Source organism: Phymastichus coffea, unplaced genomic scaffold, assembly GCF_024137745.1.
Source record: "Phymastichus coffea isolate CEN01 unplaced genomic scaffold, Cenicafe_Pcof_1.1 PCOF00061, whole genome shotgun sequence".
NCBI lineage: Eukaryota > Metazoa > Arthropoda > Insecta > Hymenoptera > Eulophidae > Phymastichus > Phymastichus coffea.
In genome coordinates, this window is record NW_026706872.1 from 900,912 (window position 1) to 916,859 (window position 15,948).

The following is a 15,948-nucleotide window of genomic DNA, read 5'->3' on the forward strand; positions in this document are numbered from 1 at the left end:
CGAATGAAAGATATAATAAGCTTTTCCATCCCTGATTCTTTTTTTTCTGTGTTGTTTGTAAAACAATTTTGAGTCCAAGACGCAAGTTAAATACTATTCGAAATTATCTGTTGTCGCAGGTGACTATTTAACACAGGAGTTAAATTCTAGAAAAAACCCTGTTCTTTACGTAACTATGAAACATTATTTTCTTTCAATTTCATCGCTATATCACGTAACATAATCTGGCAAGCGTGCGGGGCTCTGACGTTTTGGTGGAAATTCAGCATAAACACAGCTAAATCTCGTAACCCATACGAATGTTTGCTATTGAAATGAACAGGATAAAATTTCATAAATTCACGCCAAGAATTTGATTAGCTGCAGATATAATGTAAAGTTATTGCAGACTTTGTTGAAGTGGCTAAATGAAAATATCATGAAATTCTAATCTGACTCGAGTTAAGAGCTCATGAAACAGCAAACTACCACGAAGAAAAACTTGCGCAGCGTTTTCGAAAACATCTGCTTGCAGACGATCGGATATGTACGCGCGTTCGTCGTAAACGCGGCCATCCCATTTGTCTTCGGAGGTGGGCGCGTTAATTTCTGTGGGCCAAGAGAGAGCCGTTATCGGTAGGCGAGCACTCCGCTTGGAATTAGCGCGGCGTGCAAACACATAGTCGAGTTTTTGCCTGCGTCGAAAAAATATAACGGTTCCCAGTTCCCAAACTCTGCTTACAATCGCGCGCGAAAGTCTCAAGGCTCTCCTTAAAGCGTGTAATTTCACGAGGCTGCATAGTCAGCGCCAGTACGCCAGTGAGAAAACATTTATTTTAGCGCCGTTCGATCTCCTACGCGAGGAAGAGCCGCGAGGGAACTCTCTGTGGTAATTATATTTATCGGGACACTGGGAATGAATTTTTGAATAGCACCTGAGCCGTTTGCACGAGGATTAACAAATTTTCTTTCGTTCGATAAAGAGTTTTTATTTCCCGGGCTTATCAGTGTATACATTTCGCTGATCAAACCGATTAGATCTGTATATTGACGGAAAGCAAAGTCGTCAGAGCGCACCCACTGAGCAGCGTATGTATGAAAAATTCAGCGCTATATTTGATCGGATTTATTGAGCTTTCAGCTAGATGCAAGAAAAAGAAAATCCTAGCTATCGGGTATCGGATTAGTGACTAATTGTATTTAGTTTAACTCGGGCTAACGTAGAGGTGAACAATCTGCATAAGCCCGGCTAATTAATCAAACTCACCAATAATCGCCTCTCTAAAATTGACGCGACCAACAATTTTGTAGCTTCGCCAGAGAAAAGAAGCAACGATATTCACGCACTAATCAATAATGGAACGAAATATTCTCCTTTTTTTTTATCATCAATTTCGCCACAAGGTTACATTGTTTAAATGTGGAGCCTTTGAAAAATTACGACGTCATCGGTTCCTTTTTTCTTTCCTACTTTTCTATTTTCTAGAGTTTCCTTTGTCGTGCACGCGGAATCAATCTTCGCGCCCGAGGTAGTAGAGACACGCCTCCACGACGCGACGCCTGTGAGTGAGAAAGAAAAAGGGCGCGTGCCGACGACTAATTCGCTTCTTAGCTCGCGGCACATTTTGTCCTCTTCCGCGTTTGTCCCTCATTCCTTTTTCTTTTTTGCTTTATTTTGTTTTTTTTTGCATTGCAACAGAACAATATGGGTGCTGAATTGCTGAAGGCAGTATATTCGCTTGTTGTTTTGCCGGCGATCTTTCTTCAACTTGCTAATAGTCACGGCTTTCATTTTTTTTGTTATGTAATTTTTTTTTCATGTAAGATCTTTTCCAGAAACGACTTTTTTAGATAACAATATTTATGAGATCTATTAGTTCGATTATGGTTGCAAATTAAAACAGATTACTTTCCGTTACAAGCCCCTTAGCACCAAGTATACGCAACAAAAGTGACCACAGTCATAATAATCGCGAGATTGGAATTGAAAAAAAAAATTGTTATGTCCTAATAGAAAGTGAAGCTCGTAAAGAACAAAGGCCCATCGTATAATCTTTCGCTTTGGCAAAAAACAGGAGAAAATGAGAGTGAAAAAAGACCCCAAGTGCACCCGGCTTAAATCTATTTTACGATCTTGCGTCTCTACATACGCTTGCGTCCAATAAAGTAGCGGCGCGGATTCGACAATATTTACGCCGTGGACTGACGCCGTCGTAACTCGCTTTTAGTCTGTCTGATATTCTCTCGGTCTCTTCTGCTTCATTATTTCATCTTCTTTCTCGTTTGATAGGGAATCGAGATAAGCGATTGAAAGAGCCCCACAGCTCAAAGTGCTTCTCATCGTTCACGGCAACACCAAGCTTTCAACGGTATCCCTTGATTGGTTTTGAAGGTGGAACCGATAGCTCGACGCTATATAACGCAACAAATATTTACCAATTTTGATTATTCGATATCTTGTGGCAAAGTTTTTCTACTTAAGCATTCATGATACATGTTACTTTCAATTCAAGAAAGTCTGATTCTGCGTTAAAAAAATTTTATTTTTTTAGTGGAAGAAAATTTAATTATAGAAAAAGTATGATTTGAAATTCATTAATTACCATGACAAATTTTTATTATAGTTAATATAAGAAATAGCAGAATTCGAAATAAGTAGTAAGATCTGGAATCGATCAAACGAACATATGTTACTGTACTTGAAGCAAGTAACGCGATAATTTTTTACAAATCCTTAGAGAAATCTAGTAACTAGTAATTAAAATTTATTGAAAATTAGCCGTATACATCAATCGAGGAAAAAGGTCTGGAAAGTCTGGAGAGTAGAAGGTAAAAAGAGAGGAATAGCAGCTGGAAGGACGGATAAGCAGGGATAGGCAACTCGCTTTAACTTCTTCTTTCGGACTATCGGTTAGCCCATGCACCTTTATCTCTCTCTCTCTCTCTTTCGTCTATATACATCCTGTTGCCCCTTCTCTCCCTGATGGATAGGACGAGAGAGAGAGAGAAAGCTGCCTATCGATCGACCCAAGTCTCATGTTATTTTCAAGCTCCCTCCCCCAAAAATACGACTCTCGGTTGATACTAAATTCGAATGACCCCGCGGCAGCAGTAAGTGAGTGCTGTGATCGCGATACGAATAATTCGGCTTGCTAATGTAAGCTTGCAAGCCGTCTTTTAATCAGCTCGCCACCGTGCTGCCACGCTTGCAGCACTCACGCCAATGTGCTGAATTATACAGCGACAGTCTCTAGCCCAGCGGCATGATAGGTAATCGATATGAGATTCTACGAGAGAAGCATATCGTATATACATATATGTAGATATTACTTCAGTCATATTTTATATTGTCAAAGTTTGTCTTATTGCATTACTGGTCCACACATTGATAATCACAAATTTCAATTGGTTTTTTGTTTTCGTATTATAAATGAGTTGGAGTCCGTCACTTATCGGGGTATCGTAAGTAAACTAAGAAGTATTCGAGAAAATAGGTTGAAAATTGAAAGAAGTAGAGGAAGGCGCATAAATCGAGAACTTTATCGTCCCTTGATCCAACCTAAACACTCTGCCGTCATACTTCAACCACTAAATCTTCGTGCGGTTTCACAAGTTCGTTCATATAAGCTCTGTCGTCAAGTCGAGCAACTGTGTGTATGTTGAAAAAAGTTGGACGTCGCCGCCGTGGGTTTGCAGTGCATTACATAGCTTGGAAGAGAAATTCGGAGCGGGTGAGGAGGGGAGGGGGAGGAGATTCCCCAGGCGGCTCTTGCTGGTGTGGAGCTAATATTTTCGCATTAGAGGTGGTAGCTTCGTGACTCAGCGCCAACAAGAGATAGAGAATCGGCTGCGATGGTTTTTACTTCGGCGAGGGATTTCGTGCGCGAGAAGTCGATGGCTCGCAACAACAACACACACTACACTAATTCCTCGCGTCTTAAGCTGCTAAGTTACAGCTGCTGTTATTGCCTTGAGGCGAGGAGTCTTACTGCTATTCTTGCTTGACATTAACGGGAAAAGATTACTGTTGTCGGCTTCTTTTATTTTCTTTGTATTTTATTCATTTTTAGTAACAATCAGTTATTGAAATACACTTTTTTTATTGAAGTACCCTTTTGTACACCATTAAAACGAAATTCAAATGTTTACCCTAAATTTATCTTTTCAGTCGAATAAAAACAAGAAACTTTGTTATACAATGGGTAGCAATAAAAAAACTCAGTGAGGCACGGACCATTACCCAGACAGAAACCGACACATTCCCCGCGAAAGCGTATCAATCTAACAGATCGCAGAATATGCTTTCTCTCTCTCCACTCAGCCGTAAATTGCGACGACGGCTCTTAAGCATGGCGTTCCGAGCCAATCGAGAGAAGTGCGTCACATAGTCCACGACCACTGGTAGAGAGAGAGAGAGAGAGAGAGAGAGAGAGAGAGAGAGAGAGAGAGAGAGAGAGAGAGAGAGAGAGAGAGAGAGAGAGAGCTTTTCGACACGCCGAGGCTATTTCATTTGTCACACTGAGCGAACTACTAACAATAGGCAAGTTCTCGTCCTCATTGTCAACTTTACTCACGTAATTACACGAGCTTTCTCATCAGATGAATTTAAATGCGATGTGAAATCTCGCATTAACTCAGCTACAATACAATTGTGAATTTCCCTACAAAAAAGTATCGTGAAAGTGCCAAGAAAGCTATTGTGCTGACGAGGCAAGAAAGGAAAAAGTAAGACGGAAAATTTATTTTTAGCCGTGAGCCCAAACTATTGGGAAATTGCATTCACACGAAGCTCAAAAGAAGGAAAAAAAGACGCTCGTCGTTTCGTGAATCGAACGAATTATCAGTGTAACTCTCTCGTATAATAAGAAAAATATTAATATGACCGAAGAGAGGTGAACATCCATCCAGTAGAGTTATTTGCGATCGTCTAAGCGTTTAATTCTCGTACAACTATATATACCACCAAGTCTAAGAGAGAGAAAGAGAGTCGTGACGTCTGGGTCATAGCGGCGTGTGTATGCGGTACTGCTAGTAGGGCAGTAGTTTTCCTGCGTTCTCTCTACATAGACTCTGGGCTCGTTGCGCGCAACAAGTGATGTTATTAAGTAGGCGGGGGTAGTGGCTCAGGAGAATCATAATGCATAACTCGAGCTCGCGCTATCCTCCTCCTTGTTCCTCTCTACCCCCTCTTTCTCTCTTTCTCTCTCCTTGAACTTACCGGGAAATTGCCTCGAATTCATTTTTATGAGCGATCATATTCTTCATTTTTTCCTGCTGACTCGACGTCTTTCTCCTCCTCCTTTTTTTGGACGTGAAAAAAAACGTTTCTCAACAAAAACCGATTTGCAATACAAGTTGAGTGATTAACGCTTTCTTTCGTTAAACTGGCGATTATTTAAAATCCAAAGTTTTTTGGAAAAAACATAATAATGGCAAGCTTTTGTGCTTTCTCAAATCCAGCCGTCAACTGGCGGACTACAGTCTATCTGCATATAGCGCTGTTAGCTCGCTACTATCTTGTTTCGTGCAATAGCGGTAGCAGTAGCAGCAACAACGGAGAGTTAATGGAGCGTCAGCTTTAAGGCCAAAATCCTCTAATCTGTGACCGCTGCACCACGATAATTTGGCCGCATCGTACGCGCGCGAATCGCAGAGATGAGCAGCTCGCGAAATTTTCATTTCCGGCAAGAAAGCCGCTTTATTATGCGTGGACGCTCGAAATTGAACGGACGGAGTCGGCGGTGCGCGCGCCAACCAGCAACCAGCAAGAGATAGAGCGAGCGAGAAAGCTTCCCGGAAAGCTCCCGATTTATGATGATTCCTCCTTGAACTTGCTGGCTTTAAACCTTAACTTTCTCCTAGCTTTTCTCTTTCCCTCCTTTGTCTCATCTTCCCGCAATCTCCATCTTTTTTCTCTCTCCGTGCTGGCCCTGATCTTACGAATATACGGTCATTGATTTTGACCTCTGTCTTTCTACATACTCGCTGCTTCGAGCCGTCCAATAAATCGCTGATACGCGTCATTTCTAGGCAGCATCAGAAATCAGTAGCAAAGTTTTAAATGGCGATATAACTCTTGTGAAAAATTGTAGTGGTCAAACAACGTTATTCTTGTTATTAATAAAACTTTGTCGCTTACGGAAATTGAAGTAAGAGTCGTAAACACGTATAATTCCACTTCTGACATGCTGCCGAGATATATCCAGCCGTTTGATTTAGCGAGAAATAAAAATCTTATGAGATTTTCTTTTGTCGAGATATTTCTTGCCTGGCTGGAATCTCTCGCTCTCACGTAAGACGTACATAACTTTACCGAACATATGTACACAGTCCCGGCAACATTTCATTTGCTGTGGGTATACACAATACAGGGTCGAACGAGCGATGACCAGCTACAAGAGATTTTTTTGTAAATTGGCTTTATCGCGAGAATTGAGAGTATCTCTGATCGTGCGCGCGTTCGTTGTACGCACAGGACAACAAATAAATGATGAAGCCTCGGCTATTTTTCCTTTTACCGGCGTGCCACCTATTTTTCGGCCGGCATTCTCTCCACCATTCTCTCTGGCTTGGGACATGCGATATATAGCTTTAAACTCATACGTCTCCCTTTCTCAACGGCTGTCTTTACATTGATTCCTTTCAAGCTTTTTCTCTCACCTACTCTCGAGGGTCCTCTTCGCTTTCTATCAATTTCATAAGTGATTTCAATGATCTTTTTCTCTCCCTACAGCATTTTTTGACTCACTCCTCTTTGACTTATTGGCTTCGGATGAGGATTGGTTTTATGCATTTTTCAAATTGCATGTGCTGCGTTCGGCGGTACTGACTACTATAAACTACTATAAACGTTATCATAACAGTGAACTGGAAGACCGAATGATTAGGAGATAACTATGACATCTGTGAATTTCATTAAAGTTCTAATATGATTATATTATTATTACATTTAGGTTGAGAATAATAATGGAATAGACATTCTGACTTGACAGCGTTTCTTCCAAAAAAAGCTCGTGCACACCGTGAAGACGTTCGATTTGTTCGCAGCTGAAAAGCTCCTGTCGAAAATACCATATTTGCAGGTCCTTTTGCTATCCGAGCAAATGGCAGGAAGCTGGGCGTTCGCGTGTGTGAGTCCCGGTCGGGCTAGCACTTGCATTCAGAAGTACAAATCCGGGAGGGTGCACACATATCCAACGGCGAGAGTAGGGACGAGACCGTAAAAGCCGACTTTGACATCGTCGCTCGCCGTCGGCTCGTTACTTTATTTTTGCCGTGTGCAGTGGCTGCAGCAGCAGTTGCAGCAGCTCGTCATACGTAGTCGTCGTCGTGGCGTGGCGTGGTGTGCCGTGGCGTGGCGAGGGGGTAGTGTGGCGCGGCCAGCTACTCCGAAGTGCTCCACTCACTCTCGCTCGATCCGCAGAGCTACTTCGAATATATATAAGCTGGAAGGTGCTTGACCTTTGACGAATTTTCCTTCCTGCCGCGGCGGCAAGAGGACAATGCACTCGCTCCATCGAGCGACTACGGCTGACAGCTGTTGGAAAATCAATTTACTACTTGACTGGCTGAATGAAGATTTCGTGCAGCAGTCGCCTAACTCTCTATCCTCGCGTAATTTGATTGAACGTAAACTGAACATTTAACGCGCTTTGATCGTTTGCGATATTCCACAAAATATTCAAATTATTGAATTTTGAAACGAGCTTGAAAATAGCATCTAATTTCGGAAAGTCGTCGAAACAATGGCTTCCCTTGTGACATATCCAATCGATCAATAGTCGAACATGCATGCTATGGAATTCGACATTTGACACGTGAAAAAAATGTATTCGTCTAGATTGTTTCAGCTGAAGATTCAGCTGTAAAGCCGTCTTTGAGGCGATCCATTATCCAGGCAACAAACGCTTAACCAGCTAATCGAATAAGCTCGAGTGCCTCGTCCAAAAGGGAAAAATCTCGCGGAACAAGCGAAAGTGCCGAGTCGTTAATGCGATGCATCGCGCAGCCCCAATTTTTAACTCGCCTTCGTCACGCCGACACGAAATTTCGCGGTAGCAAAGGACACTTGGTCCTCTTGTGCAAAGCAACAGGGGGCGTGCTTTAGCGTTACGTATATATAGACGTGCAGTTGATAGCGTCAATTCATAAAGTTTTGCGGCTCGAGTGGCTGCACACTAACTCCGTCCAGGCCAATTTCATTATTGAGTTTAATTTGTGAAAGGCTGTTGGCGAGGTTTAGGCCAGATCGCCTTAACTCAATGATCAGCGGCGAGAGCTTGTAAATGTGTACCTATGTATATTGGCGAAGAGTTAAGTGAGGCGCGGCTTGTTATGTGCTTGCCTACTTGTGGGATACGAGTGCGCGACCAAAGTCCGGTGATTTTCTTTAGGGCATTAAATTGGATCAGTGAGCTTTGCCGGTAATTGCTGATTGAGCTTTCGCACCGGCATTGGTACAGAATTCCTCTAATGAAGGTCTTTTGTGAGAGTGATAATGAGTGACGGAAAATAATTACGTAACGTTGTTGCATATTTTATGAAAACGTTGGAACAGTAACGAAAATTCCGGCCCCGGCTCAAGATAAAAAATGCAGTGCAATCTTAGAAAAATAGCGCAGCGAAGAGATAAAAAATAAAAGAGACAGGTCAATTGCCGAGACGTCTGTGCAATAAGAGCCGCACCTCGTAATCCCGAGGCGAATCGATAAAATCTGCCTCGACGGCAAAGCCAGCAAGATACATAAATACGGCGGCATGTAGCATCGCCGCGACTGATATTATTTAGTGGCAGAGACAGGCCGGAGCGCTTGCTCTTCCAAGCGGACGCTCGTCGCTCATTTTTTTTTCTGGCGCGTTTGTATTTGGCGCCATCGGGAAGCGGATGTCCGTGCGCGCTCGCGCAAGCGTGTCGGCGTGAAAAATGGCCAGGTGCATGGGGATGCTCGTAAAACGCCGAGGAAGAAAGGAGTAAAAGATACCGAGCGCTATGGAAAGATAAATTCTACTATAAGAAAGACCGAGCTTGCGCGCTGATAATGGTTGGCTAGCGTATTTGCTATTATCTAAATTGATTTGCCACTCAGAGGGTTACGCTGAGATGTTTATGCAAATAGTATGTAGCTTTCGGCACATAGCATTATACTAATAGAGATCAGCGACATTGCTCGCTCTTATTTCCGCAAGGACAAGACGTACGCGTCGAGGTCGCCAAATCGATTGATTAAGGCGCAAATCGAATGGCAAATCATTAATCACAGGTGCTCGCTCGTATCAACTGCATAATGGGTATAATCAACGATCGTTCATTCGCACTTTGCACGGTTAAAAGTCAACTTATTCGAACAATGCCGTTCGCAGCTTTCAATATGTCGCATCGTGCAAACTAGTTTATTGCCGTGACAATGCATCATATTGTATACCCGAGTTACACAGCGTCGATAATCATTACAATTATTAATATCGCAAAGGTCGATAAAACGATAACATGTGATAACGTATGATTTCGATTAACGAAAACTCTTTGATGTGATTATATTAATTCTTTGAATTATAATTAAAAGCCAGCGTCCCGTCAAACGGGATGGATTGAGAGCGCGTCGGAGATAGTGGCATCAAAAAAGTACAGATACGTTGTACATTTAATCGTGCGTATAGCGTCGCAGATAGATGGAGTTGATTAAATTGAAACAGATCTCGTTATTCAATCAGAACGCTCTGCTGCGATATAAAAAAATATGCTGGCTCTGTACGCCGATTTAATTATACGATCATGAAATATATTATCTTTTTAATCGATTGATCAGAACGTACATGTACTCGATTATAAGCTAATGACTTATCAAGCAACATTATTATATTTCTTTGCGAAATGTCCGTATCAACGTCATTAACTTGGATAAAAATAAAAGGATCATTCACCGACCCTCGTTCGATTTCTTTGCATCTATATTGCTATAATATTGCTGGTACAGAAACCAAGTAAATCCCCAATGATTAAGCGAGCAAAAACACTGTGAGCGCAGTAGGAATTAATCAGCTATCCGGCTGCCAAATTAAAAATGTGCCAATAATGAGTTCGTGTTAAACAAACGTCGACAACTGACCCCTCCGCCATACCATTCAAGCTCCAGCTTAACGCCCGCGAAATTTTAACATCTTATTAGATGAACGATGTGGCACAAAGCCTTATAAATAATACGCGTCTGGAAAATGAACACGAAGAAGAAGGAGCTAAGGCGGCCACACGTTTATAATAGCGTGAAAAGCCATTGCAGAGCAGCACAAAAGCAAAGCAGCAAGCGAACGGCGCCGAAAAGTTGTTGGATCCTTTATCCAATCCTATTGTTAAAGCCAGCTCGGCTAAGTCAGTACTGTTTCTTTTTTTGTGCAGGAGCCCAAGTTGCACTCGAGGATGCCGCGCTGAGCTTCCTAGAACAGGACAGGACAACAAAGTCTGCTGCCAGAAGCGATGGATCTGCTGAGCTCTCTGCTGCTGCTGATCCTACTGATCGGTAAGTTGATTCGATTATCTCATTCCTCGACAGAGAGAATTTATAAGATTTACTTGTGAACGGAGAGTTAGCAAGCTAGCGCGATTGGCATTCGATTCTCAATATACGTCTTGTCGAGTGGCTTTTGTCGCCCCATTTACTAGTGCGTTCTGTGCTGTGCTCTCTCTCTCTCTTCTCATTTCCTACTTCGAGTTACTTCCTTCTTCAAGTACCACTGATAAGTGAACTTGTACTGATTTATCGCTCTAACTGTGAGGATTCTTTGTCCAATTGAATTGCACTTGTTAATATCGATTTTGATTATTTTTATTACTGCTTTATTTACGCTCGAAAATGTATTTCCTGATTGTAAATTTTTTAAGTAAGGTTTACTTCATCTTTTCAATTTATCGAACAAAATTCGATCGATACAATAGATGCTCTAAATCAACTCAAAATACATTTGCAATATTGATATTACAATACCTACAATTTTTGCCCGTTTCCACCATCATATTCATTTCTAGGAAACTAAAAAAAATGAAACATCTATCTGTAGAGCACAAATGTAGCATACACGACGCGTCATCAGAATCTACAAGAGTATACGTTACATACGTTAAATTCGCTTGAAATTCGTCCGAGAAAAATATCTGAAAGTTTCCGAGAGAAAGAAAGAGATAGACAGACGGTGAGACAGAGAGAGAGAGAGATAGAGAAAGAGAGAGAGAGAGAGAGAGAGAGAGAGAGAGAGAGGGAAATGAAGAAGCCGCATCAAACGCTGCAGGATATTATTTATTGAGCTCACACGAGAGTCGAATTCCTTGGTGCTTGGCGAGAAAGGAAAACGAATTCCTACAGGGAAGCATGGAAGGATGCCAATAACAATTGGCTGTACCATGAACTAACGCGTGCGCGTTTCTTAGTCGGGAATACTTGACATATTCCAGCGCGCGACGCAACGGAACTTGATTACCACAAGCCATATTGACACATGTAAATAGCCAAATGACCTACATGCTTCTACGTGCGCGTGCAAACTGATGTATATATAAGCTACCAAGCTATACATCCGTCCTAGCGCACTAAAATTCAATATGCTTCGATCCATATCATCCTCTGCTCTCGCTCTATTCATTAACCTGAGTGATTGCAATATGCAAGGTGATAGACGACCAAACCACGAACGCACACGCACACCGCTCAAAAACCACGCACGTGCTATAGATAGTTGCATTCTTTGCTCGCATCTGACTTTTTCTATTTAATTTATCGCTAGGTATTCAATATACTGGCGCGCTGCAAATACTGATTTGTTAAAGTTTTCTAATATTATTTATATTGCTTCATGTACGCAGTATGGAAATTAATGTTTCATCCGGCGAAATAATTCCGAAATATTTCCGAAAGCTCGATGTGTATTGAATTGTTTAAACATCAACTGAATATCCATCGAGTTCGTCCAAATATCGAGCATGAAATTTCGAATATCGGGTTTACGATTTATTCGAGAAAAGCTCTGATATATCTTTTATCTTGCGAGAAAAATTCTGATACACATTTTATTTTAATATATACGCGTGTATATGTAATTTTGTCTGAATAATAATATTAAACGCGAAACTAAACGTTTTATAACTGCAGTATGACAAGATGAATCGAACTAACATAAAAATCCAAGATTGTTGAAAAACTCATTGGTGAAGCAGAACCCGTCAATCATATAATTTGCTAATGCAACACGTCTAACTACCAAGAAAATCATTCGTCCAACAAAACTCCTTCGTATTCTCAGTTAGATCTTGGCATAGCTGAGCCTCTTGACCTAAAAAACTAAAAACGATGAAAAAAATGGTAGAAGCTCAGCCGTCGTTCAAGCTCTCGGACACACGACTGGGGTATCTGCACTGGCCGGATGATCGAAAACCGCATTTCATTTCGCGGCCGAGCGCAACTCGACAAAAAACACTCTCACAGAACGTACCTTATCCACTTTCTCTCTGTCTCTCTCTCTCTCTCTCTTTCTCTCACACTTGCACACATAACGATAAGGCCAGCAGCACCACCACTAGCACCAGCATCAGCAACGAAAGAGATAAAGCAGAACGACGAAACGAAAAAGAGAGAGAGGGAAAAATCGTACGGATGGAAGAGTGAGCGAGGAGAGGCAAAGTAATCGATCACGAGAGGTCTGCCAACAACTAGTCGAAGAGATGCAACTTTCGTTTCCAATCAGTAAACAGAGTATCGTAAAGTGTCTTTGCCTCGAGTCGTCGCACGGGACGATCATTCGAAATTGCATCTCCTTTTCTGCGAGAAAACGAAAAAAACAAAACTACAGGAAAATAGCCGAGTCAGCAAACTGAACACTCGTTGACCATTGGCATTGTGTGTATGTGTGTGTGTGTGTGTGTGTGTGTGTGTGTGTGTACGTGTGTCCCTCTATCGATTTCTGGCCGATAGAGTGTATCGCGATACCCAACCTCCCTCCTCTCTCTCTCTCTCTCTCTCGTGGCAATGTCCTCAGTGCTTTCACTGTATACATATACCGAGGTGTAGATACGTTGGACGTGTTGATTTTTCCATGTCGCCTGTCTCGCCAGCCGATTTCTCGTGTGGAACTCTCACCGTGATGCTTCGTGCGTTTTTTTATTTATCGACCAGCGTGGCGGCTTCGACGAGGAGATATACATCCCCGCATCGCTTACACTATGCCACGATGGATGATCCGATAGCCGAGAAACGTAGAATAGATAGGTGGCCGCCACGTATCGAGGAAAAGGTATCGCTTTCGCCGGGAAATTGAATGATTGTGGCTTTTGTGGAGAGGGCACGCGTGGATATAGGTGCGCGCGGACTTACGTTCAAATATTTCAGATGAGTTAGAGATTGGCCGTATTGATTTACATGGCCAAGTACAGAATGGGCCATGGTGAAACATGCTCGCTTAACAATTTTTCAGTATTCGTTTTGAAAAGACGAACCGACCTTGTTCACACTTAATTATAATCAACAGAGTTCGCACTTTTCTATTAACTTAATCTGTCAGGTGTGATTATCACTGTAATCTTAGAACATGTACGAAATCTCTTTGAAAGCAACAAATTCTATTCTGTTGGATATTTTGGAAAGCTCAATGAATTCTAAGTAACAGTATCCGTTTCAAATCAACCATTCATGTGAATGTTTAATTTCCGACAAGTTAATGGACGTATTTTTTTTCTCTCGTTTACTTTCTTCCAATGCAACAGATCATCATCCATACAGTTATAGTCTCGTTATTGGTATTTCGCTGATGACGTTAATAGAAGGATTATGCCTCTCTCTCTCTCTCTCTCTCTCCTTCTCTCCTACAGTTCGAATTCGAATGAGTAGTATAGATCGAGTACTATCAGGCCGACGTAAAATCAATGATGAGCTCTGTCCCTCTTTTCCTCTCGAGCGTAATTAAGTGCCAGCTGTTCATCAAAGTCAACTGGCAGTTTCAAAAATAAAGAAAAAATCTCTACGCACTATGATAATGATCCATATCATACTAAAAGATAAGCAGTGGCAAAAAACTTTCTTCGCAAGCGCGATAGAGACGAAGAGTATCTCTGACAAATTAAAAGAGTGAAAACGGCGGCGCTGCATCAAAAGAGAAGTAAGCCAGACAAAGAACGGCGAGAACGCGAACGAAAAGAATGAACAATTCTCAGAAAATCCCGTCGCGTGCGCGCGTGCATCGACGCCGGTACGAGCTGTGACGAACCAAGTGTTATTGTTTTTTTCTTTTTTTCGTAACAATGTGCCATTTTTCAACGCACATATTAATTGAGTCTTATATAGCCTAGTAGGCTGTATTTTCTTTGGCGTTGGTTTTCAGCTTTTCACTTTGAATAGCTTTTCTTTATTGAATTTCAAGGAAAATTATTTTTGGACATTTCATTGTCGGTAATATTTAACTTCACCGCGTAATCACGCATATAATGTAGAAAAGAAATGTAAAACATAATTTTCTTCCGAAAATATATTTCAACAAAAAAATTAGATGATTGACTGCATAGTAAGTCTCGTCAACTTCACTGCTAAGGCTTAGATGGCTTAAACCTTTGCTCTCACGCGCGACTTCTTCCTTTCTGTTTGCAAGAAAAACATTTGCTATCTTCCTTCGACTACGTATTGCAAGAGCAGCAGCTGCAGCAGCACAAAAAAAAAGAAGACCAACTGACGTTTGAACTTTACGGCGTCGATGCTTCGATCAGCTGCAATAAAAATCGCATAAAGTTCAGCTGCAAAAATTGTTGCGTTTATGCGAACGCGCCTCCCCGATAGTTCTTCCAGCTTTTTTTACGGCGCGCTAAGTCAGAGATATTTAGGCGAGATGAGGGGGCAGGGAAAGTTTTATGAGTAAGGAGAGTCAGGGCTTGTCGCTACAGACACAGAGGATGGGCTGACGGTAATGCTTGTCGGGAATTGAAATTGAAGTCCTGCGTTTTCTCTTGACGCTGCGATTCTTGACTTATTCGCGAGCGATGTATGATAATTCTTGTCGATAAAATACTGCCTTTGTTCGAAAGACTCCTTCGCGTTTCTCCCAATGACATTTGAAAAATTGAATTTGATTTGTTTCTCAATCACTGATCAAGCAAAAATGTTCACGATGCAATTGTAGAGGACGTCATTAGAAAACAGTGATCGAAGCTCAACGTGATTATCAAAGTTGCAAGCTTTACTCAGAGGCAAATACGAAGTCCTGCAATTTGAATAGTTCAATATAAGCCGATTTGGTTTTTTCCACGTGAATAGTGGAATTGATGAAAAGTGAAGTGAACTTGATTAATGGAAATCGGATTACAACAACAATGCTTGTGCGTATTCTCTCGTACATATAATATAAAATTAACAAGGATTACTGGCCCTATTAATCCTATTAACATCCTCATTATCTCCAGCAGCGTGAAACGATTCCTAAATCCAGAACAATGTTGTCGAGCATATGTAACAATATCAGGCACTATTCATCGGCTGCGAGAATAGCCAGCGTATCCGATCCGAAACAGGCAATTGAAAAGCATCTCTATAGAGAGGCCATCGAAATAGCTGATGGTGAAAGTTTTCGCGACGGCAATCTGAACTCAGCGCCTCTATTCGATATCCTCTGGAGGATATCTCTCGCGCATCGCTGCGCTGCGCTGCCGAGGCGATCGTAAACTGATAAAAGAATTAACGGGGCCGGTCCTGTTGACGCGCGAACTGATCGTAGACGGAAAGGACCGACGCGCTTTACGACAGTTTTGCATGCGACGCGCGTGCGCGCCTCTATAGAGCGTTATACGACTCGTGCGCAGCCACACAGACGCGCGCGTGTGTAACGCAATAACGCGCGATTATTGCTAGTCACGGCTGTACTCGTATATCAAAGCCGTGACTATACATCGCACCGTTTGTCAATGATTCTTTTGTCCGTTCTATGAGTGTGTAGTGTGGCTGCTGC

General features: G+C 42.0%; 1 protein-coding gene across 7 annotated transcripts in view; it reads left to right on the plus strand.

The window, feature by feature from the left end:
* Positions 1–15,948, plus strand: part of LOC131666789 (cell adhesion molecule Dscam2) — a 108,866-nt gene that overhangs the window by 43,339 nt on the left and 49,579 nt on the right. For all 7 annotated transcript variants that reach the window (XM_058939707.1, XM_058939704.1, XM_058939706.1 and 4 more), the window contains exon 2: positions 10,373–10,493. In XM_058939707.1, the coding sequence (XP_058795690.1) occupies positions 10,451–10,493 (43 nt within the window). In that variant the 5' untranslated portion in view covers positions 10,373–10,450. The remainder of the gene's footprint in view (positions 1–10,372; positions 10,494–15,948) is intronic.